This window comes from Vicia villosa, linkage group LG6 (genome assembly GCF_029867415.1).
Source record: "Vicia villosa cultivar HV-30 ecotype Madison, WI linkage group LG6, Vvil1.0, whole genome shotgun sequence".
Classification (NCBI taxonomy): Eukaryota; Viridiplantae; Streptophyta; class Magnoliopsida; order Fabales; family Fabaceae; genus Vicia; species Vicia villosa.
In genome coordinates this window covers 37,910,661-37,932,391 of record NC_081185.1, presented here as the reverse complement: position 1 = coordinate 37,932,391, position 21,731 = coordinate 37,910,661, and the positions used below count along the sequence as shown (strand labels likewise).

The 21,731-nt window shown below is 35.0% G+C and overlaps 3 protein-coding genes across 3 annotated transcripts; 2 read left to right on the top strand and 1 right to left on the bottom strand.

The window, feature by feature from the left end:
* Positions 1-209: 209 nt before the first annotated feature.
* On the bottom strand, positions 210-1,959 carry LOC131611459 (CASP-like protein 4A1). Its single transcript, XM_058883480.1, has 3 exons — positions 1,353-1,959; positions 1,087-1,222; positions 210-549 (listed from the first exon to the last, which is right to left on the bottom strand). The coding sequence occupies exons 1-3, from the start codon at positions 1,868-1,870 to the stop codon at positions 364-366; spliced, it is 840 nt and encodes a 279-aa protein (XP_058739463.1). The 5' UTR covers positions 1,871-1,959; the 3' UTR covers positions 210-363.
* Positions 1,960-4,476: 2,517 nt separating this feature from the next.
* On the top strand, positions 4,477-5,706 carry LOC131613549 (uncharacterized). The gene is made up of 2 exons (XM_058885207.1): positions 4,477-4,507; positions 4,610-5,706. Exons 1-2 carry the CDS (start codon positions 4,477-4,479, stop codon positions 5,704-5,706), a joined length of 1,128 nt encoding a protein of 375 aa, XP_058741190.1.
* A 6,386-nt stretch (positions 5,707-12,092) lies between these two features.
* Positions 12,093-12,802, top strand: LOC131611458 (late embryogenesis abundant protein 6-like). The gene is made up of 2 exons (XM_058883479.1): positions 12,093-12,227; positions 12,337-12,802. Exons 1-2 carry the CDS (start codon positions 12,150-12,152, stop codon positions 12,553-12,555), a joined length of 297 nt encoding a protein of 98 aa, XP_058739462.1. The 5' UTR covers positions 12,093-12,149; the 3' UTR covers positions 12,556-12,802.
* The last annotated feature ends 8,929 nt before the right edge of the window (positions 12,803-21,731 follow it).

The window sequence follows — 21,731 nt, the reverse complement described above, 5'->3', positions numbered from 1 at the left end:
TTCATCATATATTAACGATGATGGTTAAATCCTGAAAATACTGTTAGTGGTATATGCAAACTATTTCTACAATATGTTAAATCCAGAGAAATTACATCACCGAAATAATCATAATCAATAATCACCCTTGCATCTGCCCAAACCACGTTGGTAATTTGATCTTCGACATCACATATCATCTTAATAAATACAAAAAGTACAAGATATAGTAATGCTAGTTCAACAAGTTGTAAGCAATCACATATGTATTTTTACAATGTAAAAACAACACCAGCAGGATGTGAATTTATGTACAGAGTATATTTTTCTGACAACATTGGATACTTTGAATCCATTTGCAATATTCGTATAAAGTATAAAATATCAGAACTTACAAAGCATAGAACCCGAGACTAGAGAGGCCAATGCAAATACCACAAAAGCAATGAAGGACAAGACCACAGATGCATTCGCCATGAACGGAAACTTGTCATGACCCCAGTTGGACTCCCAGTCATAAGTTCTAGTGGCAGCCGATGAAGATGCAGACATTAGAAGGTATGTCAAGATCTACAATTGAAAACAAGCAATCCAAGTGGTATAGTTAGGAAATATAAGCATTTACCAAACTAGAGAACACGCATTTTTCAGATCATGAAAAAAGAGTGAAGAACAACAAATACGGAAAGGCCTAATTTGAATTAATATACAATTTCTCAATTAAATAAGTATTTAATTCTTCATTTACTGTAAAGCCTTTGTGAGTTGAAATACAGTGCTAAAAGAGTTATGAAATTGTGGTGTTCAGTAGTAATCTTTGAAACCGAAGATCAATTATCTCGATAACCAGCATCAGCAAAACAAGACACTTCAAAAAGATGTATGCACGAACCACAAAAATTGGTTTCTGGTGCCTGAATTTGGAAATTTTGACATTTCGGCTACGTCAATTTAGAACAAACATTTACTTCAAAGCATGCATATGACTAGAAGTTTCATCGGTATATTAGTAATCGATCACAACCTCTATTACAAACACATAACCACCATCACAACATGTCACCACAAGTCAAAAACACAAATGCTCAAGTATAAAACCTTAGTTACCTGATCCAATGCAAAAGTGAAGTAACCCCGTAATCTATGCTCCACTATATGCTTTCTACTGATCAAGTACTTGACTAGATCACATATCTGCAACCCCGAATACACAAACCCAATCACATTCACAGATAAGCTATACCTGCAATACAAAATCACAAACCAAAATCAATTTTCATAATTCTAGAACCAAACCAAACCAAACACACACTTATTCTCCTAAATAAAACACTTATTTTCCTACTTAGTTCTATAAAAAGAAAGTACCTAACCTGAATTCTTTGTACAAATAGAAAGAGTCAAGAGCCCAACCCTTTTTCCTATCAGCAACCAACACCGAAAAAGAAACCAAGCAGAAAACAAACCCCGCAATTCTAAGGCCCAACAAAAACTTATTCAAATTCGCAACTTTCTCCGACCTCAATAAACTCGACACGTCCGGTCTTAATCTCCGATCACCACCACCACCACCATCGCCGTCACCGGTGGCGGATTGTTCTCGTTCAACCTCTTTTACGCCGACGAAACCCTCTTCTGCACCGGGATCTACCTTGGTGATGACCGCTGGTTCAACCTGGAATCTGTGAGCAGTTACCACCGGCGGTTGCACGACTAGAGGGAGGGAGCGATGATCGTCGGAAATTGGCGAGTCTGAGAGAGAGTGAAGCGGTGGTGAAGGGGATTTGCTAATACTTTGCTCTATGTTATCTTCTTCTTCATTTTCTTGTTGTTTGGGGTCTGAACTGTGGCGTGGTTGAGTTAGTTTTTGTTCAGAATCTTGTTTGTTCATTTCTTAGAACCCTAACACAACACAAGCAAGTGTTTCACTCTCACATAACTGTGTTTTTTCAACCACTTGCAAGGTTTGATAAAAACTAAAAAAAGACAAATTAACATCTGAGTGGAAGTGAAACACTTTGTTTTGGTTTCGAAAGCGACACTTCATCTACCATAATTACTTTAACACCCTTATTAAAGTTACTTCAAATTGAGGAAAATTCAGGGGTTAATGGTCATAATTTACACTTAGTTTAATGGCTTAAATGCACTTTTGGTCTCGATTAGTTAGCGGGTTTTTTATTTTCGTCTCTATAAGTTACTTTTTTTGGTTTGAGTCCTTATATTTCACTTTCGCGTTCGTTTTAGTCCTTAAAATCAAAATCCGTAGGAAAAATTGCAGAAAAATCCGCAGGAAACCTACAGATTTTCCTACGGATCTTGGCTTTAGGGACTAAACCTCAAGCAAAAAGTAAGATATAGGGACTCAAACCAAAAAAAATAACTTACAGGGACGAAAATCAAAAACTCAATAACTTACAGGGACCAAAAGTGCATTTAAGCCTAGTTTAATTAATGCATATCATTTACTTTTTAACCTATTCTAACAATTATTTTTTACCAATTTCATTATTGAAAATACATGTCCCAGTGTTATTCAATATTCAAATTTTGATCATGTACATTCTCTCAAGCAACTCAAAAGTCACTTTTTGTTGTGTTTAAACTCACGTTACCTCAAGTGATCATCATTCACTTTATCGTCGTCGTTTTCTTCTTTCATGCAATCACCTCAATCAGACGTTTAAGTTTGGAAGCAATTTCACACCCGTCACTCCTCCTAAAAATTCTTAAGGTTCCATTCCATTTCATTCTAACTCACACACGCAGAAGAAAAAATAGGGTTCTGATAAGTGCTTGATTCATGCTAAAAAGACTTATTATAACATAGCACTTATCTTACTTATTTAACATATTTCTCACATAAAAACCCTCAACTATTGAATAAAGTATCATTGTGCAAAATTACTTGGTTTAGTTTGCATTTGTGCAGGTTATAGTATTAAAGCAAAAACCAGAAAACAGGACTTTCGTTGCAGCGAACTATATTTCGCTGCAGCGAACTCCAGGCACTCAAAGGCAAAAGACCAGAAAACAGGTCATTCGCTGCAACGAAAGGTAGGAAATGGTAGCGAAGGCCCGATTCGCTGCAGCGAACCTTATTTCGCTGTAGCGAACGAAGTCAGAATCAAACCTTCCAATTTTGCTAGCAGCGAGCAGAAGCGAAGTACATTCGCTGCAGCGAACCATATTTCGCTGTAGCGAACTTTGGTGGTTTCTAGAAGATTTGAATTTCTTAAAGCTGAAGAAAACATTCGCTGCAGCGAAATACCCTTCGCGTAGCGAACTCTGGCGGTTAAACAAAAACTTAACAATTAAGCAAGGCATTCGCTGCAGCGAACTTCTGTTCGCGTAGCGAACTCAGGCGGCCAGAACAGCTATAAAAGTAGCAGAAACCAGTTCAGAAGGGAGATTCAGTTTCTATCATTGTAATACCATTGTAATAGTAATAGAAATAGAGGTTTTTAAGGAGAGGGAGATGGATATACATCGAGAGTCGGGAAATCGTCATTGATGTCGTTCCAACTCAATTTTTCCATTGTTCATCAAGCTACCATGAGTAGCTAAATCCCTCTCTTGTTGGGATTGGTCGTAGTTCACCGAAACAGTATGTATTTTCTTTGATCATGGCATTATATTTAATTTATGTTTGAATCATTATCGTTGTTATCTTCGTTTTACCGTTTACTTCATGGATTAAATTGATATTGACAAATACAATTCTAATCTTGATCCAAGATAACATCTATTAAACTCTAAATGCTAGACATAGATTTAGGTTTAATACTCACTTTAAGTATTGAAACTTAATGCTACCGTATCGTTTAATAGGCTGAGAAATCGTCGATTAAACTATAAGGTAGAAATCTCAACAAATGTTTAGACATGAACCTTGTTGTGAGCAATACGTGATGATAATGAAACAAGCATAGATTGTGTATAACTGATCCAAGATTGACATATTGAATCTGTGGATGAAAACCAATTCTCAACAAGTCTATTCCTCTGAAATTATCTTTCGTTATTTATGCATTTTTACTTTCCGTAACTTTCAACCAAACAAATTTGAAACTCTATGCTTAGAACTATAGAAATTGTTGAACGGTTTTGATATCGCTCCAATCCCTGTGGATACGATAATACAAAATACTTACATTTGACTTGTACTTTCTACAACATCAAATTGGCGCCGTTGCCGGGGATTGGCGTTTAAGATATTAAAACATCGCAATCGTTTCTATACTTTTAAGCTTTGTGCATTTGTTTATATATTGTATATATTTTTCTGTTTGTCGCAACGTTTGCTCAAGCGTTTGGATAGGTGGAAAATTTTCTGTTTATGCTTCGAGGCAAAAGTTCAAAGGAGCAACTTCTTTTTGATCCCGAGATCGAAAGAACAATCCGAAAGAACAAAAGGCAAACGAAGAAACAAAAATCCAAACAGAAAAAAAAGGAGCATCTACATCAACTTCCTCATCAAATTCATCAAAAGAAACAATGGCTGAAGTTGTTAATGGTCCTTGTGAAAGTAGCCCAAGGCGGTTCACCCATCTCACCAACAATCCAGCCGCAAGATGAGCTGAGATGAAAACAGGACTGCTGCAAATTATTTATGCTAATCCTTTTGCAGGTTTGGATCATGAAGATCCATACACTCACCTCACCCGATTCTACGAAATAGCGGGTACATTAGGTGCACCAGAGGCTGAAGAGGAAGCTGTCTTCATGAGGTTATTTCCACACTCTTTGATCGGAAAAGCAAAGGATTGGTACCTCGATCAATCAACAGAAACCATGACCAATTGGAATGTGTTAGAGAGAAACTTTCTTAGCAGATTCTTTTCTCACAACCGATTCATGGATGCAAAGACAGCTATCGCTACATTCACCCAACTTTCAAATGAAACTTTGTGTGAAGCCTGGGAACGCTATAAATCCATGCTACAGAAGTGTCCAAACCACGGTTTCGACGACATGTCACAAATCCACATTTTCCGTAATGGATTATTACCTCAACCGAAGCTTTTACTTGACGCAACAGCTGGAGGTTCCTTGATAGCAAAAAGTGCAGCAGAAGCAATTTCAATCATTGATAGGATGGCTCTCACAGATCACCAAGTTCAACACAATCGAGGTACCGTCCAAAAGAAGCCTGGAGTTTTAGAATTGGGTACAAATGACGCAATCCTAGCACAAAACAAACTGCTCACTCAAACCGTAGAGGAATTGACAAAACAGCTGTCCAAGCTTCCTCAACAACTCAAAGAAGTGCACGGTTCGTCAAACGCATCACAACAAGTGGCTTTTTGTGAACTTTGTACGGGTGATCATCCAACTGGTTTCTGTCCCCCGATCAACGAAGAGGTAAAATATATGGGAAATCAACAACAAAGGCAAGTTCCGTACAATCAAGGTTATCCACACAACAACAACGCAAGCTATGGCCAAAACCGACCAAATCAGTACCAAAGTTACACGCAGCCAGATAAGCTTTCAAAGATCGAGGATACCTTGAATCAATTCATGCAATTGTCCATGGCAAACCAGAAAAACACTGATGCATCGATTAGAAATCTTGAAACGCAAGTTGGGCAAATTACGAAGCAACTAAGTGAGCAACAAAGAGGTACGTTTTCTGCCACCACTCAAGTTAATCCCAAGGAAACTTGTAATGCAATCATGACTAAAGGCGATGACATTGTTCAAGACAAAGTTGGGGATAATTAAAAAGGTATCGTGGTAGATAAAAATCAAGAAAAAAGAAAACATAGGGAGGAGGAAGAAAACAATGCGGATCCTGGAAAAGTTACCTTACCGGTTACCATTGGAAACATCTATTTTGATAACGCTTTAGTTGACCTTGGATCAAGCGTCAATCTTATTCCATTATCCACCATGAGAAAGATTGAAAATCTTCACTTGAACCCTACAACAATGAAGTTGCAACTTGCTGACAAATCAACCACAGAACCAATTGGCGTAATGAAAGATGTAATGGTCAAAGTGGACGGTTTTCGATTTTCAACTGACTTTGTGGTAATAAACATGAACAATGATGAAGACAGTCCTCCGATCTTAGGTCGTCCATTCGTAAAGATAGCAAGAATGAGGATTGACGTAGATGAAGGAGAGATGAAAATAAGGCACGAAAAGGAAGAAATCAATTTCACATTGTTTCAACACAAAGAGGATGACTATTCCAAAGTTAAAGCTCCTGATGAAGTTGGCCTGGAAGCACTGAAAGGAATGGATGAGAAAGAAAGGCCAAAAGATGGTGGCAAAAATGCTTTGACGAATTCATACAAACCACCGTAAGTTTATTCAAAACAGGCGTCGAGCTAATGACGTTAAACAAGCACTTGTTGGGAGGTAACCCAACCTTTTACTTCTTTATTATCTTTCTGCATCATTAGTTAGTAAGAAGAAGATAGCATGGCATGGCACGACACAAATGATTTTCTGCATAAAACTGAATTCTGCAGAGTTCGCTACGCGAAGCCCTGATTCGCTGCAGCGAACACAACAGAATCAGCAAAAATTTTGCCAATCATGCCATCTTCTTCATCTTTGAATTTTGTGTGTTTTAATCTAGTAATTAGGAAAGGTGTCTTATGACCAATCCATGATAATTATGCTTGAACATTTGTCCTCTAAACAAATGAGATGAAAGAATAAGCATGGAGTGGAAGATCAACTTCACAAAAACCAAAGGCACAATGATAAGGGCATGACTTGAAAGAATTGCACTATCCAAGGTATGTGTTTACTACTTTCTTAGAATTTAGCATATGCATGACATGAGTAGGCTGCATAAAACCAGTTCATTCAATCATATGCCATGACATGTTCTCATATGAATCACTTAGTTCTAAAAACAAGAAAGTGAGGTAACCTTCCATTGTTCACTATATGCTAAGGAAACTGACAAATTCTTGTTTTAACTCGCTTGATTCATGCTTAATCTTGCATTTATGTTGGAAATTGCAAAGACATAGAAGGGATCAAGGCAATTCTTTGAAATAGAGCATAACTACTAAACCAAATATAGCCTCATTGTCCCTTGTGAGTGAGTGATCTTTTGCAACCCCTTTTGAGCCATATGACAATGAATCTATCATTGATGAACTGAACAATACATTAAGTAAACCACTTAGTGGATATTGTTCTATAGCTTTGAAAATCATAAAAAGTTCATATATGATAGATTCTATTTTTTCTTGAATAATACCTTGAAACCATGATATCTTGTGCCAAATCTCAATGAGCATTCAAAACAAGTAAGGTATTGTTCAAGTTGGGGAGAAAAGAGAAAAAGACTTTCTTCAAAAGAAAAGAAAGAGATATGAGGATCAAAAGAAGAAATAGAAAGTAAGAAAAGAAAAAGAGAAATGAACAACAAGAAAGAATGCATTCAAAAAGAAAGAAACAAGAAAGGTATGATGAGTGATATGTGTAGAAAAATCACAATTTATGAATGCTCTTCTAAAAAGAAAAATCAACAACCTTTTTGTTTCCATTATCCCTATAAAAGACACTTCCTTGGTACCTTAGCCACATTACAACCATAAAAGACCTTAGTGATCTATGTTCTTGCTTATCAACATATCTTGCTTGGATGAAAGTATGAATTGATCTAGATGTTAGCAAAATTTGTCATGTGAGAGATCAACATACCTCATCATTTTCACTTATACAAAAAGTGTGGTAAGTGTGATTCATGATTAACATGTTTAGTGCTTTGGATTGATTGACATGGTTTTTATGTGGAAGACTTGTTTCATGAATATGTCTAAGTACTAAAGGAAGTCATAAAACATTTATCCTTGGATGTTCAAACTTCAAAGAGCCATGTGCCTCCTATACTTCATTGAGAAATTTGGTTAATCATGTGAAGGTGGTTTTGGAACTCTTGCTTTTGTTTTTACTTTGATTGAGGACAAACAAAGATTAAAGTTGGGGAGAGTTTGATAAGTGCTTGATTCATGCTAAAAAGACTTATTATAACATAGCACTTATCTTACTTATTTAACATATTTCTCACATAAAAACCCTCAACTATTGAATAAAGTATCATTGTGCAAAATTACTTGGTTTAGTTTGCATTTGTGCAGGTTATAGTATTAAAGCAAAAACCATAAAACAGGACTTTCGCTGCGGCGAACTATATTTCGCTGTAGCGAACTTCAGGCACTCAAAGGCAAAAGACCAGAAAACAGGTCATTCGCTGCAGCGAAAGGTAGCAAATGGTAGCGAAGGCCCGATTCGCTGCAGCGAACCTTATTTCGCTGTAGCGAACGAAGTCAGAATCAAACCTTCTAGTTTTGCTAGCAGCAAGCAGAAGCGAAGTACATTCGCTGCAGCGAACCATATTTCGCTGTAGCGAACTTTGGCGGTTTCTAGAAGATTTGAATTTCTTAAAGCTGAAGAAAACATTCGCTGCAGCGAAATACCCTTCGCGTAGCGAACTCTGGCGGTTCGACAAAAACTTAACAATGAAGCAAGGCATTCGCTGCAGCAAACTTCTATTCGCGTAGCGAACTCAGGCGGCTGAAAACCGCAATAGCAGCAACGACATACTGAAAATTTCACAAATATAATTATTTGTGACATTTAACATGTGAGAAATTTGTTTCTTCTATTTATCTAACTCTTGCATCGTGAGCACTTATTTTTTTCTTGACGAAATTGTCTTCCATCTTAATTAACAAAAACAATATTTTGATTTTCAAAAATATCATTAACTTACTATATTCCTATCTTATCTGGAACTAACCAATCACTTGAACTCCAACAGTACCACTACTGAATGAGATCAATATGCCCATCAAGTGTTTGATAAAAGTTTGCAATGAATCCTCATCAATAAATTTTGCTCCTAACATATTTTTTGTTTTGTGTGTTTCATTTTGAATAAACTTTTAACTTTGTTGAGCCAATACTTACACATTTTGCTCTTGATAGGATTGTTGGAGAAACTCAATTTCAATTAATTTTAGATTCTTAAAAAAAGTAAGCAGTTTGAGTTGGCACAGAAGATGATAAAATTGTAGTTTGTAATTCAGTAAGAATTTTTAATTTTTAATTTGCTACAACTTATATTGATCTTTGTAACTTAATAATAGTTGTTGACTGTTTTTGTTAAAATGATGTGAGTTGTTGGAACGATGGAAAAAGACCCAAAGGCGGGAGGGAAGGGTAAAGGAAAGCAAGTTGTTGGTGGGAGTGATGAGAATGCTTCTCAGGGAAAACGAAAAGGTGGGAAAGCTGGAGATTGTTGGAGAAGTTGCATTTTAATCAATTTTGGATTCTGAAGATTATTGGAGAAGTTGCATTTCAATCAATTTTAGATTCTTAAGTTGCGCCTTCATGTTACATTGCCACAAGTATGATAAGTTATGTGGATTACAAGTCTGATTTTTATGATTTCCTTCATGTTACTATAGTGACATTGTGTTGGCACAATCGTGTGTCGGCTTAAGAAGAAGGAAAGTGGAGGCCAAGTTTGGGCGTATTCGGTTCAAGAATAAAACGAGAAAATAGACGGAATCAAGTTTAATTATTAAAGATGATTAGATATTTATTTCAACTCTCCTACTTATACTTGTTGATGAACTGTGCATTTATCGAATTTCTAATATGTTATGTACTGCGGAAAATTAACAAGTGCATTGCACCCAATTCCTTGGCGTACAGCTCACTAAATTACACAATAATTCTCTAATTCCTTAGGCCAATTCAGAGTTAACTTAGGCATTCTTCGTTCGTTAATTCAAAAGTCACAACTTCTAATTACCTATTCCTAGTCAATTACAAAGTTGAATAATTATCCAAGATCAGATTAGTAGACTAGCGATTAGAAATCCATACTCATCTAATATCAATTCATGCATTAGTCAACACATAAAAAACATTAATATCAAGGACAAATAAATAATAACAATAACATAAAAGAATTCAATAAATATCAAACATACATATGATCCAAGCATGTTTGTCTCATAAAAACCTCATATAAAGAATCTAGCTACTCATAGTGCATGTAACAATTACCATGAGTTTAGCTGGAGAGAACATGAAAATCAAGGAAGAATAAGGTCTTCAATGACTTCCAAACCCTTAAAATCCTCTTATTAGAACTCAAATTCGCGAATAGCTCAAAATGTAGCATAAAAGACCCTCTTAAAGCAATTATGTCACGTCAGAACAACGCAACATCGCGCCATGATGGTAAGTATCACGCAGCGATAATTCTAGGAGCTAGATCTCCTTGTTAGATTTCTTTTGCAAAAAAATTTCGTCTAAATCCAAGTTACGAAACTCCATATATGATTAAATTACCAAACACACGTCGTGATGTAAATTGTGCTGAAAAAAGCTCCTTTCTTCACAATTTCTTCGAAATTTTTTTAAGTCCCATATTTTCAACTCTTAGTAGTTTTTGCTCTGTTCTTTCACATATTGTCTGACTTTTGCTCATTATTGCAATAGTTTCGTCTGAATTTGCTAGTAAAAATCACGTAATGACGAATGTCAGCAGAGAAACAAGTTTCTATCATGCGAATGGTTCCAAATTAAGTTTAAGATTTCATTGGATCACTCTTGTCAGGAGTGGGATTTGAACACGAGGTTATGTTTATCCTACAAGTCTAATCCTTAGTATTCACGTCTATATATTTGGTTTGCAAATTATTCGGTTTGAGTTTGTTTTTCTTATACTTTGCGTTGAATGTGTGTTCTATATTATCATATAAACTTCTTTTTATAACATAGATGTAAATCACCAGCGAAAAATCATATGTCTAAATAACAATAACTGCCATTTACTCATAGAATATAAGGGTCCGTTTGGTGCGCAGGATAAAAGACAGGATATGATATCTGTATCATATCCTATCTCAATCCAGTGTTTGCTGACACAGCAGGATAGGATAAGTTAATCCTGAAACTTATCCTATCCTGCCTCACTAGTTCAAATTGCTATCCTGAATATGAGCTGGGTTAGAATCCGGCAAGATAGGATAAGAAAATGATTTACTAATTTACCTCCATAAAATATCATTTAAAATAAAAAATTAAATATGACAAAATATAAATAAAAATTAATTTGATACTAAAATAAAAATATTAATAATTAATTTAATATACTTAAAAATTAGAATATTTAAAAATAAAATAATTACTAAAATTTTAAAAATATAAATTCTAATTTTATTTTTTATCAAATTAAATATATGTTCTTTCAAGGGTAATTTTGTTATATATATATATATATATATATATATATATATATATATATATTTGTTATCTTGTTTCAACCAAACACATGATAGGATAAGTCTTATCATGTTTGTATTCTATCCTATCTTTATCTTGCTTGATATCCTATCATGTCTCTATCATATCCTGCGCACCAAACGGGCCCTAAAAGTTTAAGAGAGATAACATTCAAATCCCTACTGAATACTCCCTCCGTCTCACAATAGGTGTCATCTTTCCTATTTTTATTTGTCTCAAATTATTTCTCCATTTAGAATACCATGATATTTATTATTTTTTTCCACTAACTTACCCTTATTTATTGTATTGTAATTGAAATCAACATAATTAATCATTTTCTTAAAAAACATGAAAATCTCAAAGAGGACACCTATTGTAAGACGGATGGAGTAATATTTATAACAAATTATCCTCTTATTATAAATATTTTTATTTATTTATATTACTTATTTAGATTATCACTGAGTCCGTTTGATTTCTAATATAGTAAGAAAAATAAACACTACATGCATTAGTCATTTTAATTAAAAATTCATTATTTAAAATCGATTTTACTCTAAAATTTCTAAATGCGAAAGTTAATTAATTTTTGAAGTGTCATTTTTAGTATATAAAAAGTCTTGAAATTTTAATTTCTATTGTGAATGAATGAAATGATTCAAACAATATAATCCACAAAATATCTATAACTCCAATTCATTTTGATCCACAAACTAGTCTTAATGTATTTTTAGATGACACTTGCTCTCTCAAAAAACCATAAGAAAGAGCAAGAAGTGGAGAGAATGAGAACCCATAATTATATAGATAATAGTCTTTCTTATATAGTTTTCATATTCGAGTATCTTTTAATTTACACTGAGAAATTGCTTTGTTATTAAAAATAAAGAAAAATGCAGGCTGTAAAAGATAAGCTCCAAGACATGAATGCCATGCGCAAGGCCAAAGCAGAAGCAAAGGCCGAGGAAAAGGTAAAAAACAAAATAAATAAAATTTTATTTAACCCCAGTTTAACTGTAATAACTATGTTAAGAGGTTTTATTTAGTCGTGACAAATTTTGAACCTCTCTTATGGTGTAGGCGGAGAAGGAAATTATGCAAGCCAGAAAGGACATAGCTAAGGAGGTTAGATTGGCAAAAGAAGCTGAAGCCGCTATGGACTTACATGTGACAAAAGCAGGAGAAAGAGCTGAGAAAGAAATAGAAAAGCATGCACCCATTGATCGAAATGCAAATTCAGCAGATCAAGCTGATTCAATGCAACCTCCATCAGATAATCCCACATACACAGCTATGTGATTAAACACATGCCTCAAATATGCATGGAGTGGATCATTAATATATAGAAAGATTTTGCAATCAAGGAAATAGATATTATGAAATTGGTTAATGTTATTTATGGAGGAATTGTTTAGCTACCTAAATAATGCTTATTATGTATTCATTTAAGCTTTTTATGTAATAATGTAACAAAGTTAATTCTTTTAGCATGTGTAATGTAAGTGTATATCGTTAACTTTTTAAATAAATTATGTGACAAAAAATTGATGGGTTTGTTGTTTATACTATATAACTTAAACATTATGTTTTAACCATCCTAAATGTATATTCATCAATGTAAAAAAACATTTTAGGACATGTAGATTAGATATATGACTTAATGATTACTAGCGTTCAGACGCGCACTTCTGTACCGTCTCTCTGCTTTTTTAATATGCACAGCAGAAAATTATAAATTTTTCTTTTACTTTTAAATTTTAAATTTCATTTATCTTAGATTTTATATAAAATTTATGATATGTAATTGGTGATATTTATCTTGATTTTACATCTCATATTGGTGTGTGATGTTTTCGTCTCTGTTCGTTCATTAGTCTGAGGATGTTCGACGGAGACGAAATGTTGTATTGTCCCCAGCTTCATGACGAAATATTGAAAGTTTTTATCAGTAAACTGAGTTCCGTTATTGGTGACGATAGCTAGAGGTACCCCTTACCTGGAAAGTATGTTTCTTTTATAGAAACGAAGTATGTTTTGCGCAGTTATTTTGGCTAACGGCTCTGCCTCGACCCACTTGGTGAAGTAGCCGATGGCCATGATAAGGTATTTGTTTTGATTAGAGCCAATGACGAAAGGACCGAGGAGGTCCATGCCCCATCAAGCAAACGCCCATGGCAATGATAAGGATTTGAGTTGGTTTTGGGGCGCCAGGTGCATGACCCAGAAACGTTGGCATTTATCACACTTTTCACGTGTTCTTTGGCGTCTTGCTGCATGGTGGGCCAGTAATATCTTGCTCGTAATGCCTTCCGGGCGAGCGATCTCTTTCCTAGGTCCTGGGCATTTATTCCCTCATGTATCTCTCGCAAGAGTAACACCCCAAATTTAATTAGTTGATTAATTAAATTAATTAAGGATTTAACTATTGAAAATTGTTGAAGTTGATATCTATCAGTATAATTTTAAGAGGCACAATTAGATTAATATGTCGATTGAAATAGTATTAGAAATAATATTATTATATTGGAATAATTATTTAATTAAATTGGTTTGGTTGTTGTATGAAAATTAGTAAATTTGGAGGTGTGTCAAGAGTAAGCCAAATGTGACTAATAGAATTGATAAATGGAATTATAATATACTATGAGGAAAAATAAGAAATAAGAAAAGAGGTTAGGTTTTTGGGATGCTGTGGCAGAAAAGAAGAAAGAAAAGAGGAAATACGTGATAAAGCATGGAGGCACAAGGTATTGGTGGTGGTACGCGAGCTTTGCCGGAAGGAGGAAAATTGAAGAATTATGCGGGGTTCTTGCTCTATAAACGGGGATATGATGAATCATATGTGGGGTTTAGGGAATTAATATTATCTCTATGTTCTGGTATGATTTTTTATGTTTGTGATGTTGCTGTGTTGAATTCTGGAAATCGTATGTGCAAATTGTTGCTATGTGATTATTGATTGGTTTGTGTTGTTGGTGATATTTGGGTGAATTACATTAATTGAGCGATGAATATTTTCTGTATTGTGAATTCTCTGTGTTGGTGAATTTTCCGTGAATTGTGATGTTTCTGGGTTGAGTGGTGAAGAGGAACGGAGGCGAATATAAACTGGAAGGGGAAGAAAAATAATATGGGACAGGGGCCATAAATTGTGAGATAGGCGTCCCATTTGAAGAAAGTGGGGAAGACCCCACATTATGTATGGGACGGGCAGCCTATGTGTAAGGGGTGGGCGCCCTAGTGAGGTGATTAGTGGGACGGGGACCACGCCTTTATGGGTGGGTACCCTAGTTGGTGAAATATATCTATGTATGAAACCTGATCCACGTTTAGCATATAAGAAAAGTATTGCTTTAATGGTTGGTTGTATTATTTTAGCTATAAGGCTTAATGAGTCTATTTCTACATATGGAATATTACAGCTTATAACAACATAAAATATTATATGTATTAAGATGAGATGAAAGCAATTATCGTAACTTCCTCTATATTAACTTATTCATAGCTTAAAGATGTAAAATAAGTGAGCTATAGGTCATAAGTTGGTGTTTGACGTATATAGCTAATAACTATGACTAGCCTAATCAACAAACATGCGGTAGCCTACGACTTTGGATAATATAACAGGGGGTTGGAAGAATTAAATTAATGGCAGAGATTATTTTGAAAAGAGTTAGCATATATTTGTAAGCATCTGGCAGAGAGTTAATTAGAAGTATTTTGGTAGTTGTTGGTTTAACATCCCAACTTTTATTAATTATTTTAGTAATTATTTTATTTTGTGTTTTTATTAATTATTTATTTTAAGTAATTATTATGTGGTATAATGATTATTTGAGTATTTAATTATATGTATATTTGTGCTATTTGAGTTGATAGAGTTATTAATGAGATAATATGTTATTGGGCCTAATTAGTGAAATAAGGATGTTGGGCAATAATTGAGTTAAGCCCAAATTAGAGAAAAGAGATACTAAAAGAGAGTTAGGTTATTTTCATTTTCATAACATTAGCTTTGGGAAAGAACAAGAGGAATAGAAGAGAGTAGAAGAGAGAAGAGGATTTTGTAGAAACTTGAAGAGGAAGGAGTTTTGAATCAAGTAAGGGGGAGAATCTTCATTATCATGATTATATACTTATGCAATGTGTAGTATTATGATATGTGTTCATCTCTTTCTATCTCATAACTTTCTAATGTTAGGGTTTAGGTATGAACCATGAAATTGAATGATAATCCATGAAATTGTATGTTTAAACATGTTTTGGTATAAATTGTTAGTAGTATGTGCTAAATACTGGTTGTATGTACCATTACTCATTGTATGCAAGTGGTTTAGAGGGGTAGAGGCACCCATTTGCGGAATTGATTGCTCTACAATTTTTCTGCAAAATCGTGAGTCCGCTAAGCGAAGTCTGGGAGTGAATTTCAAAAATCGTAAGTTTGCTAAGCGAACTTGGTCCTCTAAGTGAGATTATGAAATATGAACCTTTCTGTTCTACGCCTGTGGAAGCGCGCTAGAGGGCCGCTAAGAGAACCCTATTATCCAGAATTTTATGAAACTTCTAAATGTCATAACTTTTGATCCGTAACTCCGTTTTATGTGTCGTTCGAAGTGTTAGGAAGCTACCGTGATTATCTATATGATATGATTTGAATGGTTAGTAATTGATGGAATAATTATGATGTTATTGTGTGAATAACATGTAATTATGTATATGTGAGTTATGAATCGATGAATTGTGGATAACATTTGTTGATGTGTATGTGATATGATATTCATGAAATTATGCGAATGAACATATGTTATTTGGATGCATTCGTGGTGAATGATTACTTGATGTATTTTGTACAATTGATGGATAATTCATTGTGTGAATTATTGTGGTATGTGGTATGCGAAGATTTTATAGATCATCTTAATTGCATATATCTTATGATAGTTGTACATGCATTCATGGTGGCTTTGATCCTTGTGTGGAGACATAAGCGGGTAACTTTGATCCTTGTGTGGAAATATAGGCGTGGCTTTGTTCCTTTGTGGTTCGGAAGCAGTGAACTAAAGGTTCATAATTTTGAGGGATTTGATCTTGTTCGGATCAGAAGCGTGGCTCTGGTTTATAATCGGGAGCGGTGAGCTTGATACTCACATGGTAACACATGCATTGAGTCACATTAATTGCATTCGAGTCTCATTGTGTGTTATGTGATTACTTGAATTGATGTGAATTGTTTTGTGATGATTGGAAATTGTGTTTTGTGTAATAATTGTGGAACTTATTCACTTATGAAGTGTGAGGATATGATAATGCTATTGTATGTTATATTCATTGTTATATTGTATGTATTCATTATGATGTGAATTCTCACCTTTCTGTTTGAATGATGTTCATTGTGACACCGTGCAGGTTCCGACAAGTAGTGAGCTTCTCCGAGGATTTAGCCAAGGAGCTTCCGAGTTTGTTGTTTGATTAGGTAGCGAGTCATATGCTCTGGTCATGTAACACTTGGGGGGATTTCATTTGAACTTGTGCTTATGTTTGAATATTGTTATCTTGTTGTATTTGACACGATAATTTGGATATGTTGTTAAGGCTATGTTGCCTAGATATTTGGAATTTCAAATAGCATAGTTGGTTATGTTATTTTGAATTGGTAGATGAATATAGTATGAGATATATTCATTGAAATTTCTTGATGTTTATTATTTCGTTTGCGATGTGCATAATTTATGAAAGCATGAGGTATCAAATTGTGTTACAAGATGATTAGTGCATATTTGGTATGTTTGTTTTAGGTTTTCATTGCAAACAAAAATAACATGTGACGCCCTTTTTATTATATGCATGTCAATACTCTGTGAATGTTTGTTATAATTTGGGGTTAGAAAAGGGGTGTTACAATTGGCTTTTCTGTAGCAGTAACATTCAATAGCAGAAACATTAAATAGCTGATCAGTGCATTTTGATGCACGTTCCTTTATGTTTGTACTTAGGCATTTCTATGGTTTGCTTTGTTTATTTTTCTATTTTATTATGTTTTTATATTTTAATTTATTTTTATTGTTATTTGATTTTCGTATTTAATTTTCAGCTTTAGCAGTCTGCACGGAAACGACCATAACTAGAGCTCCGGGAATCCGATCGAAGCGTTCTAGTAATCGCCGGAAAGCTAAGAAAAAGATCTACAATTCTCGTGTTGAAGTCGAAGTCAGATTCGGAACGAATATTTTACAGAATTTCGTTTGAAGCTGCAGCTTTAGTTTTATTTAGTTTTGGGTCGATTAGTTTGGGCCTGAGTTATGTTTGTTTGACCCAGTTCGATTATGACCCAAATTTTTGTCTCTCCCATTTTACCTAGGTCTGGCCGTATTGTTGACATTCAAGTTTACTTTTCACGAAGGAATTTGGAAAGCTTCGTACGTTTGTAATGGAGAACTAATTACAAGGCAAAATCTGCTAATTACAGGTTCCATCATACTTTGAGGTTATAATAATTTTAATCAAGTTTCTATTCCGTTCAATTATATTATGTGATTATTGTTTGCTTAATTCAATTTTCATAGAGTATATTGATTTAATTCGATTGTTGTATGATCCTTAACTATAATCACGTTCGCGTTTGCTTAATTCGTTATCTTGTTTAATTAATTCGCGTTTGCTTAATCCGCGAGGGCTTCAATCCGTTTGCTTAATTCGGATCATAGGAACTTACAACATATAAAATTTGTTGCGCTTGTCAGTGATTTTTGTAGTCGAATAGGAATGGATTAGGAGATTGAAATTATAATAATCAATGATAAGTCGGAACCGAAATCAGTAGATTAGCCGTTTTAGCTTATTTGATAATCAATTATTTACTTTGTTTTTCATAATAGAATCCTAAACTAAAATAAACCCCCCCTAAATCAATTTACCGTCAGTTAGTAATAACTAAGAATCCTTGTGAGACGATATCCGAGTTGTGGTTACAGTTACTATAGTTTTTACAAAACACTCGTTTTTGATCCGCGTGCGATAGCGGATCAAGTTGGCGCCGTTGCCGGGGATTCTTGTTGTTATTGACTGATATTAGAGTCATAGGTATAGTGTTCTTTCTAGGATTTTTCTTGTTTTTTTTTGTGGTGTGTTTGTTGATTTTCAGGGTTGCAATACCGGTTGCATTACAGTGATAAGTTTTCCATCCTTTGAGGTAAGTTTGGAAGCTACTGTCTTGATTTACTCCGAAATTTTTCCTGAATACCAGAAAAAAATCGGCAAACAGTGCTCCTTTAGAATAAAATTCTAAAGAATAAAATTCTAAAGGATTTTTGCCCCCAAAATCGCAAATTCGTTATTTTTCTATTTTTACGATTTATTTTCTATTTTCATAGTTTCAGAAAATTCCAAAAAAAATCCCAAAATTCGTATTTGCCTTAAGTAGATTAAATTTCGTGTTTTTATATTTTTCTAAATTTATTTTAATCGTTTTCCTTCTTTTTATTTGTTTCTGCCTATATGGGACATAATGGGTATTTCTGTGTTTGTTGAAACCATGGCTGAACAAAGAACTTTGACGCAGTTGGCTGTCCCTAATGTGAACTATAATGGTTTATGTATTGACTATCCTGCGGCTGATGCACCTTTTGAATTGGAATATGGTTTAACACATTTGTTGCCTAGGTTTAATGGTTTTGCAAGCGAGAATCCGCATAAGCATCCGGAGGAATTTCACGTTGTCTGCTCTGCACCTTCCGAACCTTCACTAGAGGATATTGTCAAACAAATGGCTGCAAATAATCTCCAGTATCAACAGCAAATAGATTCTATTCTTCAGACTTTGCAAACACAGATTGGACAGCTTGCCACTTTGATGAATGCCATGCAGCAAGCTAGAGGATCAAACCAACAACCCTTGGAAGAGCTATCTGATTTTCAAATAGAGTTGCTTTCTGAAACTGTTGATGATACTTATACTGATTTGTTTGCAGATGATCACTTTCCATCATTGTCTGGTTTTGATGATGTTTACTCTTGTGATGTTTGTACTGACACAAAAATTTGCTCTGTTTGTGCTGAGATTGAGGCTGCCTTGCAGGTTGATGTTTCTCATGCAGATAAAGTCATACATGAAGTCGTTTATGCGGCTGAAGCTCTTGACATCCCAGCTGCCCCAAACACTCCATCCATCGAGCAGCCCCCGTCCTTAGAGCTGAAACAACTCCATGAAAACCCAGAATATGCTTATTTGGAGAGTAATGAAAAACTTCTGGTTATAACTTCTTCTGACCTTGATTTTGATCAAGAAAATAAGATTTTGCAGGTTTTGAAGAAGCATAAGAAGGCGATTGGGTGGACTTTGACTAAAATTTCCTATATTAGCCCATCTATGATTTTGCATAGGGTCTCAATTGAAGTGGAAGATAAAACAAAAATAGTGAGGCAGCCCCTCAATATTTTGATCTTTGATGTTGTGGAAAAGAAGATCACATGCCCATTCGACACTTTTACTTTTAGAAGAACATTCTTTGATCCTGGAATAAAAGGAGAAGGAGCTAAACCACTTTTTAAGGACGATGAGCATTACCCAAAGCTACTCCATGTGAGCCCCACTTTGGAAGAAGAGAATGTAGAAGATCACTCTTTGGGAAAGGCTGCTTATGTGATCACATATCCTCCTTGACTACTCGGGTGTGTTCTTTCCTTTCTCTCACTCTTATTTTATATTTATGTTCTTTCATTGAGGACAATGTATGTCTTAAGTGTGGGGGAGGGGATCATTTATTTTCTTTGCTTTTGTTTATCGTTTTGTTTTGTTTTTAGTTATTTCAAAAAAAACCTTCTTTGAAATTTTTAGGCTATAAATTAATATGAGGTTAGTTGTGAAGACTTGGGAAAAGTTCACAAGATCGGCATCGTCTTAATACCGTAATTCCCCTGAGTATGAGAATTGTTTTGAATACTTGTTATGACATAGCCTTGAATTATCATTCTCTAATAGCTCTTGAGTAGTTTATCTTTGCAGTCGGCACCATCTCACACATGCTCTACGTAAGGAAGCCGATGAAAATAAGTGAGTGATCCAAGTTTTAAAAAAAAAGAAAAAAGAAAAAAGGAATGCACCTTCTAAGTTTGGTGACCCTCACCCGGTCACTTAACCCAATGGTTGTAGAACCTACAAAAAAATTTCAAGTCCCGTTGTTAGTTGGTTCAGAGGTTTCTGGTGTTGAACTTGGTAGGGAGGATTACGGTTCGATCCCCCACAACTACAATTGGGAAATAAAAGGGGTATACCACTTAGGTACCAGAACCCCATGCAAAAAAAGAAGAAGAGATCAGTGTCACTAACCGGTAGCCTTACTATGAGTGTGTGGAGATAACGGGCTTAATGTGATTGCGCCAAAATGAAAAAGAGTAAAAAGGAGGATGAGTAAGTTAGACTTTGGCATAATAACATGATTCGAAGTGGTTTGTATGTTTAGGAGGCTTATGACCGCACAATTGCGGAATTGTGTTCCTACGATATCTTTGAAGGATAGAAAAACACTTAGAAAGGGGGGGTTTGAATAAGTGTCTCTTTAAAACTTGTAAGATAAAAATAATTTGCACAATGATTTTTATCCTGGTTCGTTGTTAACTAAACTACTCCAGTCCACCCCCTTGGAGTGATTTACCTCACCTGATGATTTAATCCACTAATCACACGAGATTACAACGGTTTTCCACTTAGACAACTTCTAAGTCTTCTAGAGTATACTGATCACAACCTGATCACTCTAGTTCTTACAATTTAATGTAAACAAATTCGTTTAAGAGTTACAATGCTTCTTATAAAGCTATTATCACCACTGTGATTTTCTCTTAAGTTTAAGCTTAATCTCACTAATATATTACAACAGCAATGTAGTGAGGTTGAAGATGAAGTTTGAGAGCTTTTTGAATTTGACAGGGTTTCTGTATATTTGTGCAAGATTTGTTATTCAGCTTCTCCTCAGAACTTCTATTTATAGGCGTTTGAGAAGATGACCGTTGGGAGCATTTAACGCTTTGCGTATTCCGTACAGTATTGCATTTAATGTTTCACTCTTTTGTCAACTACCTCGAGCCTTGCTTTCGCTGTGTCTACTGACGTTGCCTTTAATAGCTACTAACGTTCCCTTTGTTAGTCAGCGTAGCCTGCCATCTTGTACTTTCTTCTGATCTGATGTTTGTGTAAACAACGTTTGAATATCATCAGAGTCAAACAGCTTGGTGCAGAGCATCTTCTTGTCTTCTGACCTTGAAGTGCTTCTGAGCGTGATACCATGAGAACTTCAGTGCTTCTGCTTCTGATCTCAAGTCCTTCTGATGCTTCCATGGACCATGTTCTGATTCTGCTTGACCATCTTCTGATGTCTTGCCAGACCATGTTCTGATGTTGCATGCTGAACCTTCTGAGTCAGTGCTTCTTGCGCTGATTTTGTGCATACTCTTTATATAATTCCTGAAATGGAAGTTGC